Genomic DNA, 23,492 nt, shown 5'->3' on the forward strand with positions numbered 1-23,492 from the left:
CTAGTGCACAGGATCCCAGACTCCCCTACGCCAATCCAGATGCTTCTCTCATGCTAGTAATACTACTACCCAGCATGAGAGAAGCACCAGGATTGGAATGAGAGGGCTGGGACTGGGAGCCTGTGCCTGCTGTTCTCTACCCGGCAACACAGCTCGGGTTGGAGAGATCTCAGTGCGCATGTTGGTTTGTCCATCCTATCATAGCCGGCCAAACCAACATCCGGCCCGTAAGAAAAATAACATGATGATTAAATAGTTTTGGTATTTTATTTTTTATTTTGCATCTGGTGGCAGGGGGTAACGCTCCTCCACTATAACGGAGCAGCCGCCGCTGAATATTCGTGCACCTTGGAGAACATTCTCGCCAATGGATCCATTGTCATGAATGGGAAGCAGTGTCACAAACGCAATGTATTGTTGTGAGCGGAGGACAGCATTGTTGCGATTGTGAAACATTGTCACAAATATGGTTTATTGTCACAAGTGGGAAACTTTGTTACAAATTTGGAGCATTGTTACAAATGGAAACATTGTCATGTGTACCAAATATTATTACAAATGAGAAACATTGTAAGGTTTGGACTAACGCTGTCACGAATGGGCACTATTGTCATGGTTAGGAAATATTGTTACAGATGGTGATCATTGTCACAAATGGAGAACATTGCCCTAAATGGGGAACATTTTACCTATTTGGAACATTCTTATGAATTGAAACTGTTGTCATCGTCATGAATGGGGAATAGCAACATGATAGAGGAACATTGTCATAAATACAGAATTTCATCATGGAAGAAAACACACTTTAGTAAAAGGGAATATTTGTCATGAATGGATGGATACCTTTGTCACAAATTGTAAACACCGTTGTAAATGAGAAAGATTGTCTGGAAATAGGAATATTGTCTTGAATGAAGCACCCTTTCACAAGTGGGCAGAGTGACAGGGATGGCAATAATTGCCTTAAGAGGAGAACACAGCCAATAATGAAGATTATTGCCCTGAGAGGGATCATAGCTGTGTCGAGGCCCTTCCTCTCCCAGTAGGTGTTATTTGTGAACCCTGAAAGTATTGTTTCTGACCCCAAACTGACAGATTTCATTACAAATGGACACCACCAGCTTGCTTTGCATGAGTTTTGTTTACCTGCAACCACAGAGATGACTCTGCGCAGGGCGGAGGAGCACCAGGAGGCATTCCTACCTTATGCCTGTTTATTCATCATCTTCTGGCTGTTTTCTGGGGCAATGGGCCTGCTGTTGTCCCTCACTGTGGGATTTGTGCACTTGGGCTACCCTGCTTGAACTGACAATTTGTTTTCTTCTGTTGTTTAACCTACGTGGCTGTTGGTCAACAGCTAACAAAACACACCGTCGCAGTACATTTCGGGTAATACACGCCGTAGACACATACCACCATAAAGTAAAATATATTTCACTAAACACAACTGTGTGTATTAATAAAATCACTCTTCAATAGCCATTTTATCAATAGGTGACACAGGTAAACAAGATATAGGAAACCTTAGCGCAAAAATATTAATCTTTTTTCGTTTTTTACAGGAAGTGTTTGTTCCCAAGTCACCAGCAACTGTTCGTCAGCTCCGTGTCAACATGGGGCCACCTGTGAGGACTCTAGAGATGGTTACAGCTGTACCTGCCCCCAGGAACCCCTGATGTACACTGGAAGGAACTGTGAACTTCTGTACGAGGAATGTTCGACGGTAGCGTGTCCGAACAATGAAACCTGTACTAGCACTCTGGGAACCCGTGGACACCAGTGCATCTGCCCGCGCGGTAGCCCGGACACCAACTGTAGCACGACCACCCGTGAGTGTAAGTGTGCACAGCCTAATTCTGAATGTGAAGCGAGTGCCACTGGGTTAATATGCCAGTGCCAAAGAGGCTTCTTCGTTGAAGACTGCCAAGCCGAAAGCTCCCAATGTGTGGATAACCCATGCCAAAATAATGGTACATGCTTCCAAGGGGTAGGAAACTACACGTGTGCCTGTGCCCCTGGATTCCGCGGCTTCCACTGTGAAGAAGACATCGATGAATGCGCCTCCAGCCCGTGCCAAAATGGAGCCATTTGTTTGGACAGAGTCAATGAATACAACTGCTTCTGCGTGCCTGGGTTCCAGGGCAACCACTGTGAAATTGACATCAACGAGTGCGCGTCCAGGCCGTGCATCAACAACGGGACCTGCCTTAACATGATGGACCACTATGAATGCGAGTGCACTTTGGGCTACACAGGTGAGCATCCCATTCATAGATTTCCTATGAGAAAATAAGTTCTGAGTGATGTAATATGATGCACCTCTATGAGAGGTGCAGGCATCTCTGTGTGACATAAGCAGTTGATGGTTCAGGTTCATTCAACCTGTGGTTAACTCTTCCCTCTTATGCTCTACGCTGCTTTCAACAGAAATCTACACAGAAGCATCCAGAAATATGTTCATGTTGGAGTTAGCCTTAGTTCTATGTTTTTGCGCATGTCCTGATGAAGGTGCTCTTTTCCAGAAACCACCACAATCTAGGTAGTGGTTGTTGTACATTTCTTAGTTTGACTCTGTGGATAGTTCTTAGGACCTGAGTTCTGATCACCTCAGAGAGCTATTTTCTCCTAGAGATAGGCCCTCACCTTGTTTTTTAATGTTTCTCTTGTTTTAGGCGTGGAGGGATTGCCTACATTAGTAATAATGTGTTTCTTTAATCATGAATCCATTATCCTTATTGTGAATCTTGGGTGTTTAGTCTTTGAGTTTCACAGAATGTGTCAGTTTATCAGACTCCAGGATTGAGATCTCTCTCTCCCTTCCAGTTGTAGCACATGCATTTGTTTTGATCATAGGCTGGGACTTGCAGTTAGATGGTTCGTGACACGCATGCCGATTGAGGGATGATGGGCCTCCTGTGTTAACATATGCAAGTTCAACCATGTATGCATAGACTGATTGCTTACCTTACCTCAGTTTTACAACTATTGATATAAGGGCAGAGGGGATATATCGCGGACTGTATAGTGGGCTTGCATATCCCCATGCCAGGTCTGGAGGGTGAGTTGAGGCAATACCCCGCACACACGCAGGTGAAATCCTGCAGCACTTCATCAGAACAAATTTACGTAGTGTTGCAGAAAAAAAACGTCAGTTATAATTTATTTATCACACCTGGTAGCAGAGGCAGAGTGGTTCTGGCAAATGCCATTGCATGTGTCCCTGAGGGCACCGCTCAGGCCGAAGCATGCTGAAAACTCTCTTCGAGTGAATTGTTACTCCCCGTGGCCTTCTAACCCTGCCCTGTAGAGTAAATAATAAAAATTTTAGTCACCAAGAGGCAGTCTTAACCTCACTATCTTTCTCACTTCTTCTGCACTTTTGCTATACCTCCCACTACCCACTACTATAGAGATACCCTCCTATGAAATCCCCCTAAGAGCTCCCCTCGGAGGGTTGTAGCCCACATAGGCATATTTCCTTCAGTCCAGCATGAGGGGCGTCCAGAAGAATGCCATCTCTGGGTGTGTGAGGGCTTCTACCCTAAGAAATAAGGACTTCTGCTTCCAGTGACGTAGCTACACACACAATTCCAGCTCACTTTGGCCTGAGGTAATATGTTACTTTAGAGGAAAACTTCATGGCTTAAACTTCTTTTCCCCTTAAAATAATTTCCATTTATTATTCCGCAGGGCACCGTTGCTCTTGTATGGTGTCTCCCTTACCCATATGGAGGAACTCTCAGTGGCTTAAACCTAGAAAAGGGAACCCCAAACCTTGCTAGGTCTCAGGGGAAACCAAACAGTCCCCCCTGTAGCCCTGTCCAAATGTAGGCCAGTTGAATGTTCATTTATTTTGGGATTTGTTTGTCCTCTCTCCCCTGGCATTATAGTACAGTATTGTTATTTGCTGCTTCCGGTCGGAGGGGGTGGACCTCACCTGCATTGTCCATGCCCTCATAATAATGGAAGTCACCTGACCTATCGGGTGATTAGCTGCTCTTTATAATTCCTGATTGAGTTGACTCAGCTGACCACCGTCAGTGACATACAGGAAACACTGATTGCCTGTTTCAAGAAACAACAATAGTCACTAAAGTTGAGGGCAGTTCAAACATTCCAATTTTACAATTCTTGTAATTGTATTGAACCAATAACTGACATTGCAGATGATTATTTTATTTTTTATTTTGTGTGTTTTTAAAATATCAATAATGTAGTTTAAGATATGAGTTTGATTGTTTTAGGTATTGTTTTTTCCATCATCCTATGGCTGGGGCGTGTGGAACACAAAGGCCTATTACCTGACAACAGTATAACAGCTAAATAAAAAACGTTCCAACATGAAAAGGAAAGATCTTTACCTTCAAAAAACATAAACATTGAAGTCAGAGAAAATATGTAAAGTTAATGAGGAGTATTACAAGTAAAAAAAAAATAGGAAGATCTCACATACAAATTGAAATTCCATGTTGACAAGAAATGAACCGTATGAAAAAAGAGGATAAACTTGTCAAGGACATGTATCAAATAAAAGATTATATGGTAGATCTGATAGAGACATCTAGTCGCAGATTCCTTAATTTAGAATATACCCAGGTATCAGACTGGATTCGGAATTTTTTGCAGCAGCATTTCTGCGCCCCGGGGGAAGGCGTCACATGGCTCTGCTCTGACGTCGTCCGCGGACATGACATCAGCGAAGCCATATAAGTCCCTCCCGGCGCGCTGACGTCAGTTTCCTTTTTTTCCGAGTCCCAATGCGGATCCAGGAGTAAGGGGTTCCTTTGACCTGGCCTGTTGCCCAGGCCTTCTGGACGCCTTCAGGTGTCCGGGAACAGTGTGATGCCTTCGGGCTTTAAGGCGTGTAAGATGTCCACGTGGCAGATGTCGGCGACCGATCCGCACACGATCTGCATGTGGTGCTTAGGAGCGCACCACGACTCCGAGGAGTACAACGCCTGCCAGCAGATGAGGCCGAAGTCCCTGTGGGAGCGCAGGATGAAACTATTTGCCACCCGGATGTCCCACTCGGCGCCTCTGTGCCGCTCTCCATCTCGGGCTGGGGCTTCTGTTCGAGTCCGGTCACGGAGTCGTTCTCGCAGACGTCTTTCGCCTCACGCAGGTAAGCGGCAGCACAAGTCACGGAGGTCGTCGGCCTCACTTCACCATGACAGCGGGGCTCATGGCTCCCGGTCTTTGCCGGACGCCAGCCCCCAGGAGTCGACACCCTTATACCCACCCTTTCTGGGTGATGGGGCGACTTGGACCCAAATGAAAGCCTATTACAAGGCTCTGCACTCCATTTTTGAGTCACCTCCTCTCCCTGGTGCGCCTTCGGGTCCCACAGTAGAGGTAGGGACTCAGGTTGGATCTTCGCCGGCGGGTTCACCCTCGGCGCCGGCCGAGTCCCCTCGACTCCGGTTCCAGAGCCGGTGCGACGTCGGGACACGGCCCGGACGGGCATCCCAGTCAGACATTGAGCCCATCTGACATGTCTCTGCATAGCCCTTTGCGGCTTCCTGCGCCGACGTCGGCAATGGCCGCACCGCGGGTATCGACTCCTTGTCGACATCCTTCCTCTCCCCATGTCTCAGTGGAGGGTGAGTCGACGCCGGTCCCAGACAGGACAAAGTCACCTCTGCTTATTACGATACGATGCCGTCTCGACGCCGGTCGACGCCGTTGCGGGCGTCGGTCCCTATTGTTCCTCTGTTTGAGGAGGACACAGCTCCAGATCACCCAGGGGTGTCTCCTTGCCCTTTGGCTCCACTGCCCCCTGGCCAGTGCCCCCCTGTTCATCCGCCTGCTGCGTCTCTCTTTTCCACTGGACGAGTTAGCCTTCAATCGTCCCCTACATATGATCTTTTATCGCCCCCTAGAATGGCTACAGAGGCTAATGCTGCATTAGCAAGAGCTGTTCGCGGGGCTGCCACTCTTTTACACTTGCAGCCTCCCTCAGTCTCTTTGTCTTCTGACCCATTGTTGCATATTCTCCACCAGGGTGAGCTGAAGGGGGAGCCCTTGCTGCCATTTGGTGGTCATTATTTGACACCCTTCTTGGCACATGGACACGGCCCTCCTCGGGTGACCCTGTGGAACGAGCCATTGCACATTGGCATTGTCCAGCTCCCGAGGATCCTGTCTGCTTGTCCCTACATCCTAGGGTGCAGGGCCAGGTCATTCAGGTGGCTTTCACCACGCAGCCTTCCTCTTCTCTCCCGTTACTGCCTCCCATGAGGGAGTCTCATTGGTTGGAGACCTGTGGTCATCATATTTTTGCGTCCACTAGTTCGGGCATCTGTGCTTTGAACACAACTTGCGTGTTCGCACGGGCTACTTTTGCCCTTTGGGACTCGGTTTAAGGTCTTCTTCCATCTCTTCCGGAGGGTCCTCGTACTGACCTAGCTCGTCTCCTTCATTATGGCCGGGACATGACACAGTTTACCATTAGATCGGCCATGGATTCTACCGACTCTGTGGGTCGGGCGATGGCCAGGTCTGTCACACTGCGTCGCCATGCTGCGTGATGGTGGTTTCCCTGACAATATCCGGGAGAGTTTACAGGATATGTCGTTTGATGGCGTATCCCTTTTTGACAGTCATGCAGACTCAGCAGTCAACCACCTCCTGTCTAGCCTGCCATAATTTCATGTTTTTGACATTCTTTTACGGTCTGTTACTTCCATGTGCAGTGTTTTTCTGTGCCCTGGGTTCATGCTGTAATACCCAGGTGGTCTGAACGGCTTGTCGCCATTTTTGTTTCCCTTTATTGCAGCTGATCGGCTGCTTCTGTTCTGTTGATCCTCTGTCTATGAGCTCAAGAGGTGCCCCTGGCTGGGTTGAGGCTTACCCTATGTGGGGTATTTGTTGGCTTCTGTGAATCTGCCCCCCCCCCTTATACATAAGGCTTGGTAGGCTCCCATGGAGTCTTTTTCTGAGGGCGTTGCCCTGCAGATCTGACTGTGGTCTTTGTCACATTCATGCGGTCCACAGGTTGGCATCGCTCTATGACCTATCCCTTGGAGTCTGCGGTTTGTCCGTGGCACTCCTTTGTGTAAAAAGGTAGGCAGTTTCAGTCGATAACCTTTAAGTATTGCCCGGCGGTAATCGCCTCTCATACCATTCGATAATTATCAAACAAAGAGGCAGACGCTGGAGACTGGAAGGCAGGAAACAAAGGTTTTATTCCGACGGAGCAGAACACGTCAGATCTGACAGCAAGGTATCGTTTCGAGGTGCTCTCTCTTGCGTCTCTGAGACCTGGTCTCTTATACACAATTGTATTACTTTATTACAGGTTTATTATACATGGCACATTCCTGAGATTGCTTTGATGCATGAAAGGACATCCTCGGAGTCCCCGCCTCAGGCCCGCTCCCACACATAGCTACAGTAGAAGTCCCCACCCCACCCACAGTAGGAGATGGCTATCACACAGCTGGACATTCCGCCGATTCCCGGAATGTGTGCGACTGGTCGGGTCTCTTGGGGTGGGGGCCTTGATCAACTGTAACTCCTTTGAAGAGGGGTGATTCCTTACAGTGGGAGCAATAAACTGCATCCGCAGGGCTAGGTGATGCCCTGGGATCAGCTCAGACAATCGGGCACAGAGGAAGGGGGTTATCAAAAGGGTGTGTGACCATGTAAGGGATGAAGGGAGGTGTTGGTCAGGCACGGGATGTGGTTCCAAGGCAGAGTCGCGCAGGAGGAGAGGTTTTATGGCCCGTGCATGAGAGAGCGGGGGTGGTCAGCGCATGGGGGGATGTTCGCAGCACCAGAGGGACGCGCTGGCGATCGGCAATGAGCAGGGAGAGAGGCCATGGTGCCTAAAATGGCTGCCGTGTGTTTTTGCGTGCGGTGCTGGGGAAGAGGCAAGATGGCGCAGATAATGTTCAGTTACGAACTAAATTTCGACAGTCCTCCCTTTTAACATATCTCGCCAGCTGGTTAGTTCGGATCTATCCCCATAATATTACGTATTTCTACCTCATACAGAGCTTTCATACGTTTGGCTTCAAAGTCCAGAGTCTTAGGGCAGATACAGTTTGCAAAAAGTGAACACAGAGGTGGCAAGCATTGAATACCCAGGCAGCATCCACATAGTATCACGATTGGTATTAGGATAAACGTAAACAACCTCCACCCCCAGTTTTTCATAGTGTCACAGAACCAGCTCCCAAGCGACCATCCTTCATGTTCCTGATGAACCTCTGAGGAAAGTCTGTGGAGGTGTTCAATTGCTTTGTAGACTGAGGGTGAGTTATCTGGTACGTAGGTACAACAGCTGGATCCAATGATGCGGCATGCTCCTCCACGGTCAGCCAGAACCACATCTAGAACGAGGCGGTTCTGAAGAGCCACCAGGCGGACGGCCTGAAGCTCGGCGGTGTTGTTGGTGAGGATGCCAGCTGTAATGTTCATTGTTGTCTCAACTGCCTGGGTCAAGTGTCGGATGGCACGGCTGTTCGCCATCGGACCCCAAAGTGGAACAAGTCCCTTTACTGCATCCAGGAACTGTGCTCTGGTGGAGTCGGCTTGCTCAATGTCCCTTGCACGCTTCTGCCGATGGTGGTTTGCTGGAGCCACATACGTCGGAGGAAGGATAAAAGCGATGTAACAGGTGCCCCCCCAGCCTTTTGGAAGCCAGGTGTAGGCCTTAGTACCACAGACGAAGTACATGTTTGGGGAGGTAACAAAAGAGGGTGGATCAACTAAGTCTAATGTTCGGGTGATGTGGCAGGAACTGTGGCCCACCAACTGCGTTCCCAGGCCTTCGATGCATACAAGGCCTGAGACGTTGAAGACAGACAGGGCCACTGTCAGGGTGGCGGCTGTTCGTTTCCGGAGGTAAGAGAAGGTGGGTCTGGCTGGATTGTTGAACACCTGTATTTCAACTCGTTCTTTGGCAGGGATGTCCATAAGAGGCGTTTGATGTCAGAGGGCAAAAGGGAGCAGAAGTTCTACCTGTTTTGTTCAGCCAGAACCCATGATAGAAGTGCAACACAGTTTTGCTGGAAGTGGCATTATCCTTGTAACTCTCTTGTAAGAGGATCAACCAAGCGAGGCAGGAACCATGGACAGAGAAAGGCGAAGGGATGAAAGGGATAGAGTGCCCAGTGGCATGTGGCAGCAATCCACAGATCCAGCAATTCGTGGCATTAGCGGCAATATTGTGTTGGTGTAGCAACTGCACAAAAGAGTTATTCCAGAACTCCTTACGCCTTTCTCGGAGTTGAGGTGAAAGTGAGATCAGATGGTGTTCTTTCATGGTGGTAGGCTGAGCAGTGGTTAGCAACGTCTTATGAGCGGGTGCGCTCTCTTCCACAATCCAGAAGGTGGCCATGAGGAGGAGGCAAAAGAGAAGGGCGATGAAAAGTGCAAATGTCTTTGAGCTGTGCATTTTGCCAGTCTTTGGGTCTTTGTAGTGGATCTTCGGACGTCCGGTTGCTTCCATCATCTTCGTATCGGGCGCTTCCATCATCTTCAAAGGACTCGGTAGCGGGCAGAACCACAGACTTCGTTTAGCTTCTCTCCTGGAGGCCTTTGTTGTGTTTAGGCTACCGCTCTGAGATTTAACTTAGTCAGTGGTCTGCTTAGCCGAAATTCCCTCCTTTCGACGCAGATTATACCCTTCTTTGGATGGCACAGTGGGATCGGGAAATTTTGCCAATTCAAGTGGCTCTGTATCAGGGTAACAGCTCAGGGATGGTCGGTCTTTGTCCAGGAGCTCCTCTTGGGTGGTGACGTTTTCAGTTGTCGTCAGAGGCGAGGATATCTTCTTGCAGTGATGTGCATGCAGCCAGTTACGCTTTCCCTCCACTCGAAGAGCTGTGGTGATCAAGACTTGCCGGGGGTCCGTCCACCGGGGCTCCAGACTGTTTGCGGGCTGGAAATTTCGCACTAGGACGAAATCACCGGGTTGGATGTCGTGTCCGGGGCCCCTGGAAGCATCGGGGATGGCCTGCAGCACCTGTTGATGGATAACAGACAGCGTTTTAGTCAGATTATACAAATAGTCAGACATGAGGATGTCCGGGACGTCGTGAATGGATGTCGGTTTCGGTGCAGTCCAGAGGTTCATGGGTCGCCCGAAGACGACCTCGTAGGGGGTTAAGTGGTGTTTGGTAGGGGTGGAACGCATTGATAGCAATGCCAGTGGGAGAGCGTCTGGCCATTTCAGTCCCGTGGTGGCTACTATCTTTGCTAGTTTGAGCTTCAGTGTGGCATTGTGTCGCTCAACCAAGCCTGCAGATTGGAGGTGGAAGACCGCATGAAACCTTTGCTTTACACCCAACCCCTTCAAGATGAGTTGGATAACTTCAGCTACGAAGTGGGGGCCGTTGTCGCTCCACAAAATTCGACAAAGGCCGTAACGAGGGAAGAATTCCTTCAGTAGTACCTTTGCGGTAGTCATGGCAGTGTTGTCGCGGGTTGGATAGGCCTCCACCCACTTGCTAAATGCGTATACAACAACAAGCACGTATTTCAGGCTTTGGCACCTTTCTAATTGGATGTAGTCCATTTGAAGGACTTCAAAGGGATGGTCAGGGACCCCAAACCCTCCCCGAGGTACAACAGTTCCTTTCCCAGGGTTGTGTTGCAGACATATTAGACATTGTTGAACCAGGCGTTTAGCCGAGTCTGGGATCCTGTCATTGTGGCAAACTTTGGAGATGAGTTCGATCATGGGGGCAGATCCTATGTGTGCGGGGGAGTGTGCCATGGTCAGTATGGGAATCAGGTATGAGTCGGGTAGCAACCATTTGTTCGTGTCTTTAGTCCGCCAGCAGCCTTCATCGTCTTTCAATCCCACCCGTGCCCATTCAGTCAATTCGTGTGGTGAGCTGGCCAATTGGATGTCCCTAATGGTTTCCCTAGCATCCTTCCATTTTTCAGCTTGTGACCTAGTCACGTACATGCGTGTCGTCGTCCTATTCTCGGCTGTGGTTCGGGCAGTGATGTCAGCCAGCGCATTTCCCTGTCCAATAATGTCCGTCACCCTTTTGTGTGCCTGGCATTTGACCACAGCTAGCCGTTTGGGGAGGAGGACTGCTTCGGTCAGAGCGGAGACTAGATCTCCATGCAGGATGGGTGTGCCATGAGAAGTCAGGAATCCCCTCTCCTTCCACAAGAGCCCAAAATGATGAACCACCCCGAAGGCATACTGGCTGTCTGTGTAAATGTTTGCGGTCGTCCCTGCTGCTAGAATGCACGCTCGTGTGAGAGCAATCAGTTCTGCCGCCTGTGCGGATCGCTGTGTGATGCGGGCTGTCTCAACTATCGTTCGGGCCGTGGTGACTGCATAGGCAGCTGAGGTGGTGCCGTCGGTGAGCTTGATGCAAGAGCCGTCTACCCATAGCTCTCCGTCAGGGTCTGGGAAGGCAGTGTCTCAGAGGTCAACCCTACTGTGGTAAATAAAATTCCTTTACCGGGACTTGATTTGTTACAGAAACATAATAAAATAGCTCAGTAAAATGAGAGGCAGAATCCGTGGTATTAGAGGTTCGGAATGGGCTTTATTCCAATGATCGATTATAATCGGTTGCTCCAAGTTCCATCACCACGGGGGTTCAGGAAGTGAAGTACATACTTTATTGACAAGAAAATGATTTTTATAGAACATACATTACAATGAAGCAAATGCAGTAGGCGTAACAATTGATAAGGAAAATGACGATTCATATGCGTAACCGAAAATGGGTGTAATAAGGAGTAAAAAGGAACATAATTGGTTATGATGTCATATATAGGTGGATCTATAAGATAATACTTGGCATAGATGCGCGCGCAGCAGCATGACGTGTGATTGACGTGCAACTAGGGGGTGAAGGGGACTTGACATTTAGCTCTACATGTGGAGACAAAAAGTCTGGGGGGTCAAGTCAACCTAATCCCAAATCATATCTAACATCCTATGTTTAAAGAACTATGTTATCCACAAAGGAAGGACTCTCGGACAGAATCTATTCTATACTGACTGTGCGTGCGTGTACAAGCGTCTAAGTGTCTATACTGAATGCGAGGGGGTAGGAATATTCCATGGTAACGGGGCTATGAATTACTTGCATGAGGACAGAGAAGCAGGGCCTTTTGCTCGGTAGCTGGAGGGATGTTTACTTAAATTGCTAGACAGGAATGCATCGGCTAAGGAGTGAAGCAGATAATTCGAAGGTGAAATACAGTTCTTGGCAGAGAATAGGCTGATGTCAGGCTTCGTGAGCCGCGCAGGGAATGAGACAAAGTTCATGGTCACAGATGCAGGCTCAGACTCGAGTTTTCAGAGGCAGAAGGAAAGAGGAGTTCGATGACAGAATCAGGGCCTACTTGCCTGGACTGTAAAATGGCATAAGTGAACCATACAAAGGCGATGGCCTTTCGTACTTAGGAATGGAATATCCGGCCTATTCATGGCGGATCTGACAGAGGACATGTTGACGGTGGACGCACATGTATTTGCGTCTTCATAACTGGAACTGGAGGGAACATACATGTACTTGTGACATGCACATAGAACCGTTGGGGTCCAAGATAGGGGACATAACTGATCAGAAAAATCCATATTTCCACATTCCCTCCTTGTCCCCTACTTGCCCGTTAAGAGATATCGATCTTCATCAATCCATTGATCTGTTCATATAACATCATTTGTTCTTCTTTCTTCTTCCGTGACGAATGAAATCTTGGTGGTGGAATACACGATGTGGCACACAGACCACAAATCGCTGGTCCACATTGTAGACATAGACAGCAACTGAATAGTATGAGAAGGCCAATACCTAGGAAGGATAAAACTCTCCATCCCCAGGCTGATATCACACTCCAAAACCAACTGGACCAAGTCCAAGTGCTTGGGTTCTGGTGTATCTGGTTTACAATCTTATGAAGGCGAGTGATGGCTTTATATACAGATGGCAAATTTTCTGGTATGAATACGCAGCAGCTTGATCCGATGACCCTACAAGCTCCGCCCCTATCAGCTAGGATGACGTCAAGGACAAGACGATTTTGAAGCACAACAATCCGCATAGCAGACTGCTCTTCTGGTAAATTGCCTAAGGCGGAAATAGTCTCATTCACTACTGCTTCAAGGGTTCTAGTTAATCTACGTATCAGCTTACTATTAGTAACAGTACCTATATAGGGAAAGATGCCTTTATTAAAATCTACATACTTGTCCCATGCCGTCTCAGTGTAATCGACAATGGGGAGATCTCTCCGCTCTCTGTTGTGTACTAAATGAATATTTCTATAATAATCAGGAGGAGCTAGGAAAACAGGTGGCAAAAGGAATGCAATGTAGCAGGTACCATCCCAATCTAGAGGTAGACGCATATATGCAGTCTGACCACATATAAAGTAGGAGTGGCGATAAGCTCTAAATGAAGATTTGCCTTGATCACTGAATTCTACTATAGTAGTGCATTTACTATGGCCCATATGTATGGAACCAACCTTTCTTACACACAATTCACCCTTTACTGGGAATACTGACATGGTGGGCAAAATTAGTTCAACTTCGGATTCGACATTCAGAATCATGAGATTAGGTGTAAAATTACCTAATCCATATACTTCATTTTCTAGATCAGTTCCTGTTCTTTTGGGGCGACCCTCCTTGTCAGGGTAGCAGACCTTGAGTAAAACTAGGTTCAGGTTTCCCCATACCCAATGATCTTGGTAAACTGCTGTGTCTGAGTCTATGGAATTGATTAAACTAAACCATGCTCCACAGGAGCCATTATGTGTAAACGGATGTGGAAAGAAAGGCAGGACTCCTTCATAATTCTGATAGGGAGGGAGCCGGCCACATACCCAACAATTAGTGGCATTACTAGTCTGATGGGAATGATGTAACATACTAATGAAAGTGTTATTGCGCAGCGCAAGTCTATAAGACAATTCATGCGGAGGTAAATCACTAAAAGAATGTTCAGCAGTAACATTATAAACATGTCTAGAAATAGGGTAATATATGTGCAATAATATACTTGCAGTAATTATTAAAAGACTCAAGAAAAACAAGATTAATAATGTCACTATGCAGTGGCTACGCAGTGATTTACAATACGCCTGTCGTTTCAACATTTTCCGGGTGTTTTCTCTACTCGGGTCCAAGGGATACATGTCAGAGACAATTCAACCGCTTCACCTTGGAGAGGACTTAAACAATCAAATTGCTCGACTGGTTGGGCCTAAGCTTTAGTTTATAGTGTTCAGAGTTACTCTGTTCAACAAAAGGAAGTTTTGAGTCAATGGGTGAAGACACACGAGGTGGGCTGTTTACATCTGCAGGAAGTCCATGAAATTTCTTGATATGACTTGAATGAATCCAGCCTTTCCTGCCTTCAATCTTCACGGCTGTTCTTGTGGTCAGCAGGACCAATTTGGGCGACTTCCACCTGGGCTCCAGCTGAGTCTTTCGGTCGAAATTCCTCACAAGTACGATGTCCCCCGGAACTACGTCATGGGGTTTCACCTCAGTGTTGTCGGGAAAGGCTGCAGCTACCTGTGAACGACAAGATTGTAGTGCAGACATCAAGGAAGCCAAGTAATCTGTCAGCATATTACAGTCAACATCAGTGATTTTGCGAGGTATAGGCGTCCCCCACATATTTGGTGGTCTACCGAAGATCACCTCATACGGGGATAGCCCTGTTCGAGAGTGTGCTACCATTCTCATGTAAAAGAGTGCAACTGGTAACGCTACTACCCAGTCGACACCTTTCTCTCTGCATATTTTGGACAATCTGATTTTCAGTATCTGGTTATGTCTTTCTACGAGACCTGCTGCCTCGGGGTGTCGGACACAGTGGAATTTCCACTGATATCCTAACAGAAGTGAAACATGTTTCATTAATTCGGATGAGAACGGCTGGCCGTTATCTGAGTGAACAACACGTGGTAAACCGTATCGTGGGAAGAATTCTCGAACCAACTGTTTGGCAGTAGTCGGGGCAGTGTAATCTGAAACCGGGTATGCCTCTGTCCAACGGGACAGAGCGCAGACAACTACGAGAACATATTTGAATCCTCGACATCGTTCCATCTGGATATAGTCCATCTGGAGTACTTCAAAAGGGTGGTTAGGAGGATGAAATCCACCCTGTTCTACGGGAACGCTTTTTCCTGGGTTAAACTGGCAACAGATCATACAGGTACGGACCTTTTGTTTGGCTGCTGCTCGCAAATGTTTATTGAACCAAATGTGTTGAATGCTGTCTAGCATAGCTTTTTCTCCGAGATGTGCTGGACTATGTGTAGTGTTAATTATAACTTGGACCATTGAATCAGGAAGGAACCATACAGACTTTTCCTTCATCATCCATCCTTGGTCCGTTTGGATCCCTCCTAATTCAGTCCATTTCTTTATTTCGTCTGGTGTAGCATGTGTCTGTATGTCAATTACGTCAAGAGTAGGATCTTTAACTGTCATACAATGTGTCGGCATCGGGACTATTGTCTTTGTCATGTCGGGGGTTTGAGTTTGAGCAGTCTGTTTAGCTGTTCTGTCGGCTAGGTCATTGCCTTGGGAAATGATATCAGTAACCTTCGTATGAGCCTTACATTTCATAATTGATATTGCAGTGGGTAGATGTATTGCATCTAATAAGGCATGAATGAGGGGTCCGTGCTGAATGTGGGCACCGTGGGAAGTTAAATAACCTCTCTCTCGCCACAGCACGCCGAAGTCATGTACAACTCCGAATGCATAACGTGAATCAGTGTATATGTTGACTTTTTTATTCGTGGCTTGAATACAGGCTTGTGTCAGAGCGATAAGCTCTGCGGCTTGAGCTGACAAAGTATTTATACGATTAGTTTCAATGACTTCAGTATCTGTTGTGACTGCGTAAGCAGCCACTAACTCTCCTGTACTTGTTCTCATACATGAACCATCTACATATAATGTCAGGTCTGGATCTGACAATGGGACATCGGTTAAGTCTTGTCTAGGTTTTGTCGTTATAGTAATAACTTCAATACAGTCATGAGCTAGTGGGTCTGTTCCGGTTACTGGCAAAAGTGTGGCAGGATTCAATGTGTTACAGCGTCTGATTTCTATATGTGGCTGAAACAATGTAAGTTCGTACCCTGTAAGTCGCGCTATAGTCAAGTGTTGTGTTTGCGTTCTATTTACAAGAACCTCTACTGCGTGTGGTACTTGAACTGTCAATGGATGTCCTAACACTATGGCGTCGCTCTGTCTTATTGCTAAAGCTGTCGCTGCTACTGATTTTAGGCACGCAGGCAAAGCCTGGGCTACGGGATCTAATGTACTAGAAAAATAAGCACATGGTTTGTGTGCTCCTGCTTGTTCCTGTGTGAGTACTGACAAGGCAGTACCTTCGCGTTCTGTAACAAAGAGTGTAAACTGTTTTCTGTAACATGGCGTTGCTAAAACAGGTGCTTGACATAAAGCTTTCTTTAGACTTTCAAAAGCTTGTGTATGTTCCTGAGTCCAAGGGAGAACAGTCGATGTGGCTGCCTCCTGTGTTGTCAACTGAATGAGTGGTTTTGCTAGAAATGCGTACTGAGGGATCCACTGCCTACAATATGAAGTGAGGCCTATGAAAGCCCGCACCTCCTTTTGTGTCTTGGGTATTGGCATGTTAGCTATTAACTGAATGCGGTCGGGTGTAAGCTGCCTTCCCTCCTTGGACAGCGAGTGTCCAAGATAAACAACTCGCTGGACACAGAATTGCAGCTTAGAAGGGGACACCTTGTGCCCCTTTTCGGCTAGAAATTGTAAAACTGTCAGTGATGCTTTTTCACATTCAGGTTCGCTTCGGGCGGTGATCAGCAGATCATCAACATATTGAAGCAGGGCAGTGTTAACTGGCATGTGGATACTGTCTAGTTCTCGTTTCAGTGCTTGGCTATAGATGCTGGGGCTTTCTGTAAATCCTTGAGGTGCGCGTGAGAATTTAAAGCTACGTCCATTTAAACTAAATCCGAACAAATATTGGCTTTCTGGATCTATTGGGACGCTGAAAAAGGCATTCTTGAGATCGATTACAGTAAAGAATGTTGCTTCGGAATCAATAGCTGTCAGTAATGACGAGATATCTGGGACCACAGGAAATTGTGGCACAATGCATTTGTTTAACTCGCGCAGATCAATAACCAATCGATATACTGGCGGGGCCTTTGGATCTGTTCGTTTAAGAATCGGAATTATCGGTGAATTACATACATTGGAGTCTGTTTCCACAACTACTCCTTGGGCAATGAGCTCGTCAATGATTTGTAGTAAAGCCACTACAGCATCTGGTGGTAACTTGTATTGTCGCATTCGTGGTAGCACCACTCCTGCCTTTAATGTGACTCGATATGGTGTAATATTCATGCATCCAACATCAGTAGGGCCTTGTGCCCATAGATGTGTAGGTAAAGTCTGCAGTCGGGGATCCATGTCTCTAGACACATAGTGCCCTTTAAAATCACGTAAAAACAACCTTACTCCTTCCGGAGAACAACATATTATGGCTCCTAGAGCTTTCAGTGTTTTTATTCCTAACAAGTTTTCTGGGCATGATTTAGTAAGCAATAAATCTGTAGTTCGGGTTAAAGGTCCTATCGTAAGTGGAAGAGGCTGTGATACTTCATTAACAATGGGTTTTCCTGAAAAACCAAGGGAAATATTCTGAGAGCCTGAGAGGGGTGCCCCTGGAACTTCACTACGTTTTATAGTTGTTCGACTTGCCCCTGTATCAAGTAAAAATTTTCTATCTTGGCCTAATAATTCACTATGTACATAAGGTCCTTCTTGATCTACTGGGATTTCAATAAGGGGTAAGTCAATTTCCCTCTCTAGGCTTTTTCATGCGTAACGCTGATACTCAGGATATTCATACTGTGCGGTCTGATACATTTGTCGTGTTGTGGTTTGTGTGGCAGCAGCAGGCAGCGCTGGTGCAGCTGGCACAAACTGTATTGGCTGTTGTGCGGCTGGCATGGCCTGTGCATGCTGCGGAGCTCCTTGTTCATTCTGATCTTGTCTGAGTGGCCGTGGTCTTTCTTGTGTTTTACCTATGGCGATATTATGTTTTAAAACTGGACAATCGTGTACGTAATGACCTGGCTTTTTACAATAATTGCATGTCCCTTTTACAGGTCCTGCTGAATCGGAATGTGTCATACCCTTTTTATGTCCTTCAGCTGGAACTGTCTGGGAAACTAGCATTTTCATTTTCGTGTCTTTCATGCGTCTGTGTTCATGTTCTTGTTCCTCTCTAATTCTATTGTGATGGTACTGTAACATTTGTAACATTTGTGATGGAGTGTTACCTTGCCAGGTACTCTCGAATTTTAATACTCTATTCTTTACTTGGGGCAGCGCATTTTCTACTAATTTTGTTACAAACAGATGCGGGTATGATTCGCTACTTGCTTTTAGGCCACTATTTATACCAAAACATTTTTCAAATCGGGCATAGTAATCACTAGTGTCTTCATCTTGTTTCTGCTTACAGGCTGAAATTGTACCCCAATCTTCCTTTTTCGTAGTTAATAAACGTGGCAGTACCTGTACTAATAAACCTGGTAGCGCTTTAGTTTTATCCCCAAGTCCTGCTCCTGCAGTTCGGGCCTTTTCTTCCGCTTCTAATACTGACCATTCTATCTTTTGGTCACCTACCTCCCACTCTTTTTCCTTGAGTTTCTCATAAATACCAGCAGGCATCAATACCTTTAAAATTGTCATAATGTCGGGATAGGTATACTCTCCCATGAGTAACATGTCTTTAATTTCTCGGTGAAAACCCGCAGGATCTTTGTCATGACTGGGTACCACTTTCTTCATTTGTAACAATTCTATTTTCGATATGGGCGTATATACAAATACGCGCTTAAACTCGTTGTCCTCGCCTTTTATTGGGTGCACTTCTCGTAAGGGATTCTGTCTATCCATGTAATACGTGGTTCTTTCCTTGACGGGCAATGAGACATGCTCTGAGCATACAAAAAGAATATACTGCTTTCTTGATTCTAGAATTTCTTTAATTAATTTAGTACCTGAACCTCTCCACTTATTCATAAGCAATTCAGTCAATGTGTCAGGTAAGGGACCAGGGTCCGAATGCTGACTCTGATATAGTATAATGAGTTGTTGAATCATATAAATTCCAGCTAACCTCTGTTCATCTGGGGTGAGATTCAAAAATGTGCGTGCTACTGTATCATCACTATATTTTCCGGGACTGTCCACCCAATGGACAGCTGCCCTGGCTAAATCTTGTTCATCCATAGAATCGAGAAAATGATAACCCCTTCGTTCTCGGAGTAGTTTGTCGGCGGTTTGGAACGAATGCTCGTTAGACCTTATATTATTTATAGGTATTTGGAAATTCCTGTTATTATCTGGACATATCGGACGTATCGAGTCAGTAAGACATCTATTACTATTACAAGATCTTCCTCTACCTACACAGGCTATGGTGTCCGACTGTCTCGCGGGCAGTCCTGACCCTTCTTCCTCGCTTTGTTCGAACTCGTCTACCTCTAATCTTTCTTCGTGTAGGCGTTCTATTTCTTTACGGATCTTTCGGCACATGGCTATTATACAATTTTTCTTATCATGTCTACCTTCTGATATATTCTGGCTCCATCTGGTAAGAATTTGCATTGCTTCCGGGTCTACCCCCGGTCGGTCTTGATTTCTGATCACACAATTTATGAGGAAACGTAACAGTTCCCCCTGTATCTCCACTTTCTGGTATTCCATAGCTCTGTTAATACATTCTGGATCTCGCCCTGTTTGGACAAAATGATATATTTTATCTAGATGCGCAGTCATTCCTGGTAACTTCCCTAAATACACTGCGGCTCGTCTGATACGCAATGATGCCAGGGTCATTTCGTCCTCTTTACCGGGCACAGGGTCATATCTACAATCGGACGTCCGGTTGCTTCCATCATCTTCGTATCGGGCGCTTCCATCATCTTCAAAGGACTCGGTAGCGGGCAGAACCACAGACTTCGTTTAGCTTCTCTCCTGGAGGCCTTTGTTGTGTTTAGGCTACCGCTCTGAGATTTAACTTAGTCAGTGGTCTGCTTAGCCAAAATTCCCTCCTTTCGACGCAGATTATACCCTTCTTTGGATGGCACAGTGGGATCGGGAAATTTTGCCAATTCAAGTGGCTCTGTATCAGGGTAACAGCTCAGGGATGGTCGGTCTTTGTCCAGGAGCTCCTCTTGGGTGGTGACGTTTTCAGTTGTCGTCAGAGGCGAGGATATCTTCTTGCAGTGATGTGCATGCAGCCAGTTACGCTTTCCCTCCACTCGAAGAGCTGTGGTGATCAAGACTTGCCGGGGGTCCGTCCACCGGGGCTCCAGACTGTTTGCGCGCTGGAAATTTCGCACTAGGACGAAATCACCGGGTTGGATGTCGTGTCCGGGGCCCCTGGAAGCATCGGGGATGGCCTGCAGCACCTGTTGATGGATAACAGACAGCGTTTTAGTCAGATTATACAAATAGTCAGACATGAGGATGTCCGGGACGTCGTGAATGGATGTCGGTTTCGGTGCAGTCCAGAGGTTCATGGGTCGCCCGAAGACGACCTCGTAGGGGGTTAAGTGGTGTTTGGTAGGGGTGGAACGCATTGATAGCAATGCCAGTGGGAGAGCGTCTGGCCATTTCAGTCCCGTGGTGGCTACTATCTTTGCTAGTTTGAGCTTCAGTGTGGCATTGTGTCGCTCAACCAAGCCTGCAGATTGGAGGTGGAAGACCGCATGAAACCTTTGCTTTACACCCAACCCCTTCAAGATGAGTTGGATAACTTCAGCTACGAAGTGGGGGCCGTTGTCGCTCCACAAAATTCGACAAAGGCCGTAACGAGGGAAGAATTCCTTCAGTAGTACCTTTGCGGTAGTCATGGCAGTGTTGTCGCGGGTTGGATAGGCCTCCACCCACTTGCTAAATGCGTATACAACAACAAGCACGTATTTCAGGCTTTGGCACCTTTCTAATTGGATGTAGTCCATTTGAAGGACTTCAAAGGGATGGTCAGGGACCCCAAACCCTCCCCGAGGTACAACAGTTCCTTTCCCAGGGTTGTGTTGCAGACATATTAGACATTGTTGAACCAGGCGTTTAGCCGAGTCTGGGATCCTGTCATTGTGGCAAAACTTTGGAGATGAGTTCGATCATGGGGGCAGATCCTATGTGTGCGGGGGAGTGTGCCATGGTCAGTATGGGAATCAGGTATGAGTCGGGTAGCAACCATTTGTTCGTGTCTTTAGTCCGCCAGCAGCCTTCATCGTCTTTCAATCCCACCCGTGCCCATTCAGTCAATTTGTGTGGTGAGCTGGCCAATTGGATGTCCCTAATGGTTTCCCTAGCATCCTTCCATTTTTCAGCTTGTGACCTAGTCACGTACATGCGTGTCGTCGTCCTATTCTCGGCTGTGGTTCGGGCAGTGATGTCAGCCAGCGCATTTCCCTGTCCAATAATGTCCGTCACCCTTTTGTGTGCCTGGCATTTGACCACAGCTAGCCGTTTGGGGAGGAGGACTGCTTCGGTCAGAGCGGAGACTAGATCTCCATGCAGGATGGGTGTGCCATGAGAAGTCAGGAATCCCCTCTCCTTCCACAAGAGCCCAAAATGATGAACCACCCCGAAGGCATACTGGCTGTCTGTGTAAATGTTTGCGGTCGTCCCTGCTGCTAGAATGCACGCTCGTGTGAGAGCAATCAGTTCTGCCGCCTGTGCGGATCGCTGTGTGATGCGGGCTGTCTCAACTATCGTTCGGGCCGTGGTGACTGCATAGGCAGCTGAGGTGGTGCCGTCGGGGAGCTTGATGCAAGAGCCGTCTACCCATAGCTCTCCGTCAGGGTCTGGGAAGGCAGTGTCTCAGAGGTCAACCCTACTCCTAGTCTGTTCGTCCGTGAGGGTCACACAGTCATGTATAGGGGACACATTGGGATCAGTATCAGGGAGAGGTAACAGAGTGGCTGGGTTCAGAGTGGTACATCGTTTCAGTGTGATGTGGGGTGCAAGCAGAGTCAGTTCATAACCAGTCAGTCGTGCGCTAGTCAGGTGTTGAGTCTTAGTCTGGTTCAGTAGGGTGTCAACCGCATGGGGTACTAACACTGTGAGGGAGTTCGAAAGTACGATCCCCTCACTTTGTCGGATAGAGACAGCAGCGGCGGCTACTGCTCGAAGGCAGGCAGGCAAAGCTCTAGCTACGGGGTCAAGAGTGGCGGAGAAGTAGGCACAAGGGCGTTGCTTGGGGCCTATGGATTGAGTTAGAACAGACAACGCGCATCCCTCCCTTTCGTGGGTGAAGAGGGAGAAAGGCTTAGTGTAGTCTGGGGTTCCTAGGACTGGTGCTGAGCAAAGGGCATCTCGCAATTCTTTGAAGGAGTATTGGCATTCGGGGGTCCAGGGGAGTGGGAAGAGGACATCTTTAGCCAGCAGGGAAAGCAGAGGTTTTACGATAAGGCTGAAGTTTAGCAACCACTGTCGACAGAAGGAGGTGAGGCCTACCAGAGAGCGAACTTGCTTCTGAGTCTTGGGAACAGGGGTTTCCAGAATGGTCTGAATTCGGTCAGGCGTAAGCTTCCTCCCGTCTTTGGACAGGAGGTGGCGTAGGTATGTCACTTGGGGTTGGCAGAATTGCAACTTCTTCCTGGAGACCTTGTGACCGTTCTCCGCGAGGAAGTGGAGGAGTTGGATGGTGGCTGTGACTGCAAGTGGAGTGGCGTCGGCCGCCAAAAGAATATCATCGACGTACTGTATTAACACCACTCCATCCGGTAGCTGGACAGCGTCCAGCTGTCTCTTGAGGGCCTGGCTATAGATGCTGGGACTTTCAGTGTAGCCTTGGAGTGCTCTACAAAATCTGTACGAACGGGCTTTTAAGGTGAAGCCAAAGAGGTAGCGGCTGTCTGGGTGGATGGGGATGGAGAAGAATGCGTTCTTGAGATCGATAACAGAAAAGGTGGTGGCAGTGGACGGAATCAGGGTCAGAATGGTGGTGATATCTGAGACTACGGGATACTGAGGCACAACCACTTTGTTAACCTCTCGTAGGTCAATGATGAAGCGGTACACTTTCTCATCTTTCTCGCCTTGCTTCTTTACAATGGGTAGGATAGGGCTGTTACAAACATTACTAACTACTTCTTCTACCACTTCTGCATCGACTAAGGACTGGATAATCTTTACCAATGCCTTCTCGCCCTCGGGTGATATCCGATACTGTGGAAGTTTTGGGAGCACTGCGTCCTGTCGAACAGTTATATGTACAGGGTCGATCATCATGCGTCCTACGTCTGAGTCAGTTTTGGCCCATAGGTACGAGGGTATAGTGTCGAGTAGGGACAAGTCAGCATCGGTCATGGAGAACATACGCTGTGTGAGACGAGGCCCGAACAGATTTGGGTTATCATACAGTATGACTCGAACTCCGTCTGGGGAACACCTAATGGTAGCTCGGAAATGTTTTAGCAAGTCAAGACCCATAATGGCGTCGGGGGTGTTGGAGGAGAGC

General features: G+C 47.5%; 1 protein-coding gene across 1 annotated transcript in view; it reads left to right on the plus strand.

The window, feature by feature from the left end:
• LOC146868762 (protein crumbs homolog 2-like) overlaps window positions 1-23,492 on the plus strand; it is a 363,043-nt gene that overhangs the window by 118,743 nt on the left and 220,808 nt on the right. The window contains exon 2 of the mRNA XM_085613737.1: window positions 1,563-2,255. Coding sequence (XP_085469863.1) covers window positions 1,563-2,255 — 693 coding nt within the window. The remainder of the gene's footprint in view (window positions 1-1,562; window positions 2,256-23,492) is intronic.

Source organism: Triturus cristatus, chromosome 1_2 (genome assembly GCF_964204655.1).
Source record: "Triturus cristatus chromosome 1_2, aTriCri1.1, whole genome shotgun sequence".
Lineage (NCBI taxonomy): Eukaryota > Metazoa > Chordata > Amphibia > Caudata > Salamandridae > Triturus > Triturus cristatus.